Source organism: Nicrophorus vespilloides, unplaced genomic scaffold (assembly GCF_001412225.1).
Source record: "Nicrophorus vespilloides isolate i.1.1-1 unplaced genomic scaffold, Nicve_v1.0, whole genome shotgun sequence".
NCBI classification, from domain to species: Eukaryota; Metazoa; Arthropoda; class Insecta; order Coleoptera; family Silphidae; genus Nicrophorus; species Nicrophorus vespilloides.
The window spans coordinates 86,382-96,365 of NW_017095487.1; the positions used below are offsets into that span (position 1 = coordinate 86,382).

The following is a 9,984-nucleotide window of genomic DNA, read 5'->3' on the forward strand; positions in this document are numbered from 1 at the left end:
GATTTTTTTCAAACCTATTAAGCACGAACGAACTAAGCAATTTTTTAAATAATAATATTTTAAGCACTTGCGAGTAAAAACGAAATTATTGTTATGTAAATATAAATCATTACAAACATAAGTAAATCAAATTACCTAATCATTTGGTATAGGTTGTTCCTAATAGAAATTAAAAATATAAAAATGGTGACTGCAATTATGACAAAATGGATTTTATTGGTCTGAGCATTGCTTTTCTTGCGTTTAGTGCAGATGTTATTTTGACAATCTACTTCGGTTTCTACGCATTCGCCTTGCTGAACGCAAGATTGCCCAACATATTTACTCACGATACATTTCTTTTCAAGTTCATGAAAGCCGTTGTTGCAGATACAGATATTATTATTGCAGACAGTGTTATCGAGACACATGCTCAAACTGTCGCAGGATTCTCCAAGATATTTGCTTTCGTAACATTTATTATTGGATTCACTGAAGCCTATCTTGCAGACACACTTGACGCCATCACACATTGTGTTTTCCACGCATTCCTCGAGATCCCCACAAAATTCTCCAAGATATTTGTTAATGATACATCGATTATTGGCATCGTGGTAACCATCTACGCACTGACACGTCCCGCTGGTGCACGCGGTATTTGCGTCGCATTCTTCATTATCAGTGCAAGGATCCCCGAAACGTTTGGTCTTGATGCAACGATTCCTGGATTCATGAAAATCTGTCACGCAAAGACACATCCGACCGTTGCATTCGCTGTTCCGGAACTTCTGAGTGCATTGCGACTGGTCTTCGCAAGAATCCGGAACTCCCAGTTTTGTTGCAGCTAAAATAAATTATTCTCAATATTGGCAACGCCCGAATCGAAAACTTACCTTGAACGCATTTGTAATTGCTGGGATTGATTATAAAGAAGTTCAAAATGCATTTGCACAAACCAGATTTATTCAAGTCTTTACCGAAACAAAAACTACCGTCTTTGCAATGCTTGTCGTACTGGCAACTCTCATTTGACACATCTGAAAATACGGTTAACCATGAAAATTATTGCGTCATTAAGTTAGTGCGTGTACTTACAAAGAGTTTGCAATTTTGAGGTCGCAATGAGAAAGAACCAGAGGAAAATTAGTGATTTCATTTTTCCTAAATTAAATAAATTAATTACACAGATTAATTAAAGGAACAATATTGCTAGTGCATGCAAATACAATGTATTTTAAATGGAATAACCGTGACTAAGGGAACTTGCAGTTACACCAAGACTGCGGTCATAGATAATTATTATCCACATAAATGGCAAAAACATTTTTATCACATTTTTATCGTATAAACGCAAAGACCAATGTAAAGCTGGCCGATTATTGTCGAGCTGAAGTGACTCTAAATTTTTCGTAATTGATCATATCACTGTTACTTTGTTAATTTGGAGACAATATTCACTCTTTAAATTACGAAACAATTAGACACGTATTTCAATATACTCTGCCAGTAGTGGAATTTCAAATTCTTGTCCCATGTTCGGATCTCTAATTTTTAAAATTTAAATCATAAAAATAAAATATATTTCTAAATCTTCCTACTGGATTTTCAATTCGCGATAATTACTGATCGAGATTTTCCGAAATTGCGCGGCAAATTTGAGGAAATTCTTGATTTGAAAGAGAGAATTAAAAAATGATGACGAGGGGATGGAATATTGGTCTTTAATAGGCTAAATTAAGAGTGCCGTGGGCCCTAGGCAGGGTATATATTATAAGATTCGAGGGCCCAGATAATTTTTTTGTAATCTATACTTGCACGTACTTTTTGTGTTATATTAAATTTGAAGTTATATCAGTTTGAAATTATTTAACATATTTATTGGCCACACTTATGACGAAAGGGTTATCGACCGAGGTCTTTCTGTTACAATTAACAATAGACAAAGACATTCTACAAAAAAAAATAATAAAAATGAATATAATTTTCTTTGTAAAAGACACGAATATATAAAAAAAAACTTTGTTATCCCTTAATAAGACCTATCAACCACAAACGATTTTGTGGATCTCTATGTAAGTCTCGTTGATGACTCTATTTTGGGGCTCTTTGGACTTATTTACTAATTTGTATAGTAGTGATACCAAAGGAAGTGCGATAAAATTGTGTGGTTGCATTTTTTTTTGGCATGCTCAATGCTGAACACATATAAAGGTTGTCGGCATACCAATTTAATTACATTTAATTCGAAGATACACACGCACATAATTCCATATTTGTTCATATACATAGAAATAATGAAGGTATTACTTCTATTCTTGATATGTTTTGTAGCCAGCGTCAAAATGGACGTTGAAGGTATGTACAGATATAGCACTTGCTAAAAGAATGCCGATCTTCACAATAATTATATTTTGATCTTTCAGTGACGTCCAACGTTGATTGCTTGCTGGATAAAGACTGCAAAGAAAACAGTTTTTGTTTTGACAGAAACATTAACAAAAAGGGGAAGTGCAAATGCAATCGAGATTTCTTTCTTATCAATCCGCGAAATTATAAATGTGTCCAAGGTAAACGTATCCAGTACTATTTTTATTTTGAGTCATGTAAACATATAAAACATGTAAACTAAAGCATAAAATACTTTGTTACGTATTTTAATACTCGTAAGGTAAATTTGTAAAATTTTGCAGCTGCCAGTACGTTAAGAATTCCGGGTACTTGTGAACAGTCAGAACAGTGTACAAAAAGGTTTGTAAATAGTGAATGCAAGAACAAACAGTGCGTTTGCCTCACCGATTTCCACGATTCCGGGAACCGCTGTATCCAGAGCAAGCATCTTGGTGATGATTGTATCAGTGATGATGAATGCGTGGATGCTACAATTTGCACAAACGGAAAATGCGGGAAAAAAGATGCAAACAAAATAGATGACCAACGTAATATCAATATTTTTCTGTTATTAATAAGCTCTACAGATATTGAGTTACTACGTAAAACATTTAAAATTTGAATGCAATATTATAATATCCGTTTTTTTAAATGCATTCAGTTAATCGACGTCCAGAAATGCTGCAATGAATAATGACCAATGAAATCAATAAATGTATGCTATGTTTATATAATATTTTGCTTCCAAAAATATATTCTATTTGTAAGTTGACGAACTGTCGAAAATATTTATTTTTACCATTTCTTTAATTTATTATTTACTTGAATATCGAAATTTATAATACCCAAAAATGAAATCGTTGGTCGCGCATTTCTTTAAAATTCTGTTTGAATGAATAATACTCTGATATTTTTTGCATCCATTGTAATATCTTCGCCATATATAAAGTATATGAGAATGCAAAACCACAAAATACATATCAGTGTATTAAACCACAGTGATAAATAAACTAAAAATAATTTACAAAATTGAACCTACACAGAGAAGAAAAATACATATAATACAAGAATCACATAACATTATATTGTTTATTTATTTAAATATTTTTATTGGTCCTGACTAGGACTAAAGGCCTATCGACTTAAGTCCTTCTGACACATTATTGTCAGAAGGAAACCTTATATTATTATAAAACATTTAATAATATAAGGTATTATTGTATTATTATTATATTTGAACATTTTCATTTATTCATCATGATAGACAGTCTCCTGAAACTGGTTTAAATTAAACTTGATAATAAAATTTATTTTATTTCAATGGATAAACTATTCTGTTTACCATTATTATTATGATTATGAACAATTAATAATAATTTATATAAATCTATATACTAGTGGTTTAAAACGCATATTTGTTGTTTGCTTTTATCAAGGAGATTAATTGTCAGAACATTAGAATGTGATTCCAGTCTATCCTCATAACTGCTGCAAAACATAGTTATTGTATCCACCAAGATAATATTTCTTAGATATTTTGGATAATTTTTATGTTAGGTTTGCTGACTGCATCCCACAGTTTTATACCAATTGTACATAGTGGTTTAATTATTACCTTCTATATTAGTAATTTATTCTCCGTTAATAAATCCTACCTTTTCCCTAATACTTTTGATAATATTGCTAAGGAGCTTTTTAATCTGCATGATTTGATTCCACTGCGCTGGAAAGTAGGCTGTACGTATTACAGTATGGAAAATTGGGTAATTAATATATTTCGGACAGAAAGACCTATGGTCAATAGCCCTTTGCAGCAGTTTAATTTATTTCATTGGAAGTTCTTTCAACAGTTTTCCCCTTATTAAATCATAGTCTAGCGTCATCTATGACTCAGCAAATTATTATTATTATATATTGTTATATTTAAATCAAAATAATGTTATTTTTTCTTATAGGCCCAAATTATATTTTGCAGGGGACACACTAATTTGAAGTTCCGTCACTGGACTAAGTCCATTTGCATTTCATGTCTCATTTGGGATGGTCATTATTTTTGGAAGTCCAGCTTTTTAATTGCCTAGTATTATTGCCATAATAATGTTCAATAATATGCGAATTGCTTTCTCGTGTTTTGGATTGGAAGTCATCTTTGTTTTTCGGAGTATTCGTTCGTCTGACTTTTTGTGTTTTACATGTATTTCATTCCAACGACTGTTCTTGGAGAGTTGATTGCCTTTCGTCGAGGTCATTCGAAAAGTGGTATCATATCATATATAATAAAAATTAAATAATGTATATATAGTTGAAAAATAATTCCAAATCCTCATCTTAAATTCATACACTCATCTTGTTATATATTTTTAGTATATATCTTCCTTGTAACTGTTACTTGTGTAATTTTTTTTTATATTTATTTTCTTATGTTACTCTTACAATTTGTAATTTCGTTGTATATTAATTCAACACCTTTAAATTTAATTAACTTAAAAAAAAAAACCTTCTTTTATCTGCATAGATTCAGCCAACATCTCTTGACACCATTTTACTAGCCTCTATAGTGTTACATTTGACATGCAAAGATGATGAGATTTAGACTTCTTACCATCACATCTATCAGACAGGTACTACCCGACTCTAACCTTTAACTACGGGCCGGTGTAAAAAGTACACCAATTTTCGAATATTCACATCTATTCACATTCACATCTATATTTTCTTTTCCCTATCAAAGACACTTAACGTAACCCATACCGTGTTTACTAAATGCCAGTGCAATATTGTGTTGACCGTGGCACAAAAACGTTGTTTATGTGCATATTCGTACTTGCTCTGCAGTGTTGGTGTAATAGCAGACGATGTTGATACCTCTACTCGCGCTTATATAGAGTGGGCAATGACGACAATTCTGATTCAGAAATTATTATATTATTGTATTACAATTATTTTTTTTAACTTTTATTATTTATTCACAATCTGCCAACATCTCTGGCAATAAGTCGAATGTTTTTTTTTTCCAAGACAGAAAAAAAAAGAAAATAAAAACAGAAAAAACAAAATAAAAAGCATGGAGCGGAACTATTTCCCATCGGAAATCTTCCTACAAACAAATATAAATTTAACTATAAAAATTAATCCAATGACAATATTAACCCAACAAAAAATTGATTTGGCGACACTATGAAAATTAAATAAAAATATTTATTCTAATGGACAATGAAACGAACTTTTACTTTCTAAAGGGGAGATCGAGGGTGTTGTATCTCTTTAGGTGGTGTCACTATTATCTAGCAGGGATAACGCGAGACTGTTGGGGTGGTTTTCAAGTCTGTTCTGGTAACGGGCACTGAACTTGGGGATTTCACTTTAACATGTTCATGTGGAGGTCGTTGTGTATCGTGTCGTTTTTTGAAAATCGACGAAATAAATGTCCACTCGTCTGGTTTTAGTTATAAAATCCAAAATCTTCATATGAATTTCCGTAAAAAGAAACGAAATTACTGATATTTTTTAATAAAATTTACCTGTAATATTACCTATTAACTGTTATAAAGAAAGCCATAATATCAACTTGAGGAGAGACTATCCCGTATGAAACTGATCTTGGATAGTTTAACAAGGATCCATCAATGTAAAGGTGAATTTAGTTGAAGAAATTATTTTTTATAAATTCATCGAATACACTTGATCTTCATTTTATTATCTTTCATGTAAAGTTGGAACCAGGGGGTTTTTATTTTAAACTCTTTGTTTCTTGGAGAACAGGTTTAATTTAAATTAAACAGGTTTAATTTAAAGAAAAATGCGGCGTCATGGGAGATGTTTTTGAAGTGGGAAATTGACTCGTTCCAATTATTTGCTATGCCAGAAAAGTTCTTAGCAGATTATAATCGCCGATCTTTCAATGGAAGGGTCTGCAATCGAATCTGCTATCATAATTCAAAAGACATTGTTTTTCATATTTCATACTTACATGTAACATTAAAAAGTGTAGTGTTCACTTGGAGAAAGGTTTATAAACAGTGACATGGACTTTTACTTTGAAATTATGTTATGTTATATATAAATTGTTAGCAGGTTGTGAATGAACAATAAAAGCTAAAAAAAAAATATATAAACAAAATATAATCATTGATGCCAGGGCCGGCATGAGATACATCGGATACTCGATATGTAGACTAATATAACAAGCATCATATTTTATGAATTTTTCAATGAAATTTTATAACATATTGATGTCACAGTAATTATGTTCTTTATGTAGTGGGTCATGCTTATAATACATTAATAAACATGTTATTATATATTTTTACTGATCTATATTAGCCCATTGCTTAAGAGGTTATCGACCAGGACTTCTTTCAATACCTGCATGCAGTGGGTAATCAAAAAAATGTGTACTAAATGTATTTTATGGTAGAAATTGGCCGAGAAGTCAAGCACTTTGAGAAACTTCACCACCTTGTGCAACACAAGCGCCAAAACCACATAAGTGGTATATAACGTCGTGTCCCAGGGATGGATTTTTGGACACTGTGGAGTATCTTCTTATGTTGTCTGTTGTGGAGCCTTAGGTTGGATAAATAATAAATTGAACAAGTTTTACTTGTTGTTTATTATTAAAATATTCGATACGACTTGATTCTTTAACGTTCTTCTTAAGACTAATTACAAATACTTATTCTACATATAAAATTAACTAAGCAAGGGGGTGGGAGTTTGAGGAGTAAAACACGGTTTTGATAAGACGCTCCGCTTCAGGTCACTGCTCCTAAGCGGACGCCAATTCTGCATCTGGTTCCCAGTTGAAAATATGAGCGATGTTCTTATCAGTAGTTGGTCCCGATGAAACTGCCTATTCTGCGTCTGGTTTCTCAGTTGAAAATAGGAAGGAATGTTACAATCGGTCTCACGGTGTAGGTTCCATTATGCTTATATATATGTTTATAAGGCGACTAAGAGACGCCGTGAATGTCTCTAATTCGTTAATACACTATATTAACAATAATAATAGTAGTAGTAGTAGTAGGATTGTTGATCTTATTTAAGTCTGGTCGCTGCTTCCGATAAGATTTGTCCAGTCTTGTCTTGTACTGATATCTTATATAAAAACGGTGCGAAATACGGTCCTATACTGTTAATTGGTTCCGTATATCTGAGCCCGGTTCTGATAAAAAGAAAACATTATAAATTAAAAAAGCGCCAGACGAGTATCGCGTCATTTGCTCATTCAGTTGTATAGTGAGAAGTAAGCAGGGTTTATACGCCGTTCAATATAGATTTTTTTTAAGCAAATTTTATCAAATAAAAATATAACTGTTTTGTGCTGTATTTGTGTTACTAGTCAAATTAAATAAAATGAAATTAGTTTGGTACTGCATCTGTTTTATTGCGTTGTTCCTGGTGGAAACAGAAGGTATTTTTTTGAATTTATAATATTGAAATTTGACAAAAATAATTATTCGTTTTTTTTTCTCAGTGGAAGCAAATAAGGTATGCTGGTTAGACAAAGATTGCAGAGCCAACGGCTTTTGTTTTGGCCGAGACAGGGGGACATCTGGAGTATGCAAATGCATAGAGGAATACGTTTTAATAAATCCCAGGGACTATAAATGTGTAAAACGTGAGTGTTTTGTTGTTCGATTTTCGTAATAAAGATAGTTAGGGTAAGATTGCTAAAGTCGTTATAATCAAAACAGTGCAGATAAAAATAAATTACAAAAGAAGTACGACTTAAGTCATGGCAAATGCACATGCAAAGATAATACGATTTCGCTTTTTATAAACAACTCTATAAATTTTAAAGAATGTGTATTTAACAAGGAACCTGATTTTATCAATAATTTATAAGCTAGTATAAAGTATACATTTTAAGACCGTTTGAAGTGCTTTTGTCATGGGATTGGTACGACTTGAGTAACATTACCCTAATATTTTGAGATGATCAATTGGAATGTTATAAAAATCATCCGTATTTTGCAGCTGCAAGCGCGTTGGATGTCCAAAATTCATGCGAGGATTCACTTCAGTGTGCATCAATTTCAAGTAATACTCAATGCAGCAATGGGAAATGTATTTGTGTCAAAGGTTCCCGGAAATCTGGGAATAACTGTGTGGGAAATAATGGATCTCAACTTCATTGGTATCCTTTTCAAATCCTAAGCGCAATTGCGCTATTTCTCATTGTATACAATAATAAGTAAACGAATTAGATACTCAACTAAAGTTTTCAAATTGCGATATGATATTGACATGTAATATTCTTAATACTTAGAGTGTTTTCTATTAAATCTAAATGTATTATACTTCCATTTACATATATCATTATTTAAATATTAATCATAGCCATTAACTCTGAACGATAGTGTATCGCAAAAAATGTTTACTTCCTATATGGAATTTCCGTATCCTTTTTAAAATTAATAATCGACAGAACAACAAACACAATGGGTTTATTCATTTAACGGATAGCCACAATATAAATTATTCTGTTAATAATCAAAACCGGAGTTGAGATACTCTGCATTGACCTTTAAGTCTTAAAATAAACTTATCATGTGGAATGCGTGCAAGTATACATTTAAGTTCATTTATTTATTATTTAGCGACCAATTTATTTATAATCCACTTTATAATAAAAAAGCCTTCAATTTAAAACGTTGACAACATTTTATTGTAATCACCTGTTGGCAATATTTCTTTAACTTATACCGCTTCAGTCAAGAAAAGTTTATCTAGTTTATATTAGCATGGGCCCCTATTTTTCGCAATAGATTTCTCTACTGTTTCCATTGTCAATGTATTTGAGATTTGTTATATTTTTTAGATTATGTAGAGATAGTATAAGTTAAAATTGATAATTATATATAAATATAATGTGTAACTATCATATTATTTATTATTTAGAAATATAATTTATCCAAAAACCTCACTCAATTAAAATGCTTTATTTAAATGAATGCAGTATTACTTGTAAATCCAATTATCTATATGTATAAATAAACAATCAACTAAATTAGATTTTTTTTTATTCATATACAATTAGACCAAGAATAAAAGAGATACTGTTCGGCTGCCTTTTTAGACATATAGTAAGCATTCAAAAAAGTATAGTCTACAAAGAAATTGTTATAGAATTATTATAAAATAATAATAGTATATCTGAAGAATAGATAAAAAAAATCTGGTTGAGAATACAATATTATACCAATGTTTAATAGCAAATACTAACATTCTAGCTATTAACCTAATTGACTCAAGCGTTATAGACCACTAGATTTAGTATATCAATTTAAGTAAATTATTATTAATTTTCAAAACCATAATAACATCCATCGAGTTTATCTAAATAATGTGACTCGTGTTTAAATTTACTTACTGTTCACATTAAAAAATATTGTTAATAAAATTACGACATGAAAAAATTCATAAACATAAGAAAAAAAAATATACGAATATCAAATATTTTATAAAGTACCATTTCTAGCTTTTTCATTTACAGACACAACTGCTATATCGTCTAAATTTTCCGTTTTTGCAATATTATTTTTTTTTATTGATTTACATGAAATAAATGAAACAATAATCTAATCCATAGTGTTATTAATATTTGACCTATTT

At 31.0% G+C, this 9,984-nt stretch overlaps 2 protein-coding genes and 1 long non-coding RNA gene across 6 annotated transcripts; 2 read left to right on the plus strand and 1 right to left on the minus strand.

The window, feature by feature from the left end:
- Positions 1 to 69: 69 nt before the first annotated feature.
- On the minus strand, positions 70 to 5,222 carry LOC108561464 (prion-like-(Q/N-rich) domain-bearing protein 25). Of its 4 annotated transcripts, none has more exons than XM_017919527.1 (4): positions 5,119 to 5,222; positions 1,075 to 1,140; positions 873 to 1,016; positions 70 to 823 (listed from the first exon to the last, which is right to left on the minus strand). In XM_017919527.1, the coding sequence occupies exons 2-4, from the start codon at positions 1,133 to 1,135 to the stop codon at positions 132 to 134; spliced, it is 897 nt and encodes a 298-aa protein (XP_017775016.1). In that variant the 5' UTR covers positions 1,136 to 1,140; positions 5,119 to 5,222; the 3' UTR covers positions 70 to 131. The 4 variants fall into 4 exon arrangements, with proteins under 4 accessions (XP_017775016.1, XP_017775095.1, XP_017774939.1 ...); XM_017919606.1 differs by lacking the exon at positions 5,119 to 5,222 and adding an exon at positions 4,970 to 5,112; XM_017919450.1 differs by lacking the exon at positions 5,119 to 5,222 and adding an exon at positions 1,228 to 1,558.
- On the plus strand, positions 2,072 to 3,087 carry LOC108561699. Its single transcript, XM_017919806.1, has 3 exons — positions 2,072 to 2,334; positions 2,403 to 2,546; positions 2,670 to 3,087. Exons 1-3 carry the CDS (start codon positions 2,172 to 2,174, stop codon positions 2,987 to 2,989), a joined length of 627 nt encoding a protein of 208 aa, XP_017775295.1. The 5' UTR covers positions 2,072 to 2,171; the 3' UTR covers positions 2,990 to 3,087.
- Positions 5,223 to 7,444: 2,222 nt separating the features above from the next.
- Positions 7,445 to 9,022, plus strand: LOC108562269. Its single transcript, XR_001891049.1, has 3 exons — positions 7,445 to 7,780; positions 7,844 to 7,987; positions 8,347 to 9,022. It is a non-coding gene; the product is annotated as an uncharacterized LOC108562269 (long non-coding RNA).
- Positions 9,023 to 9,984: the final 962 nt, after the last annotated feature.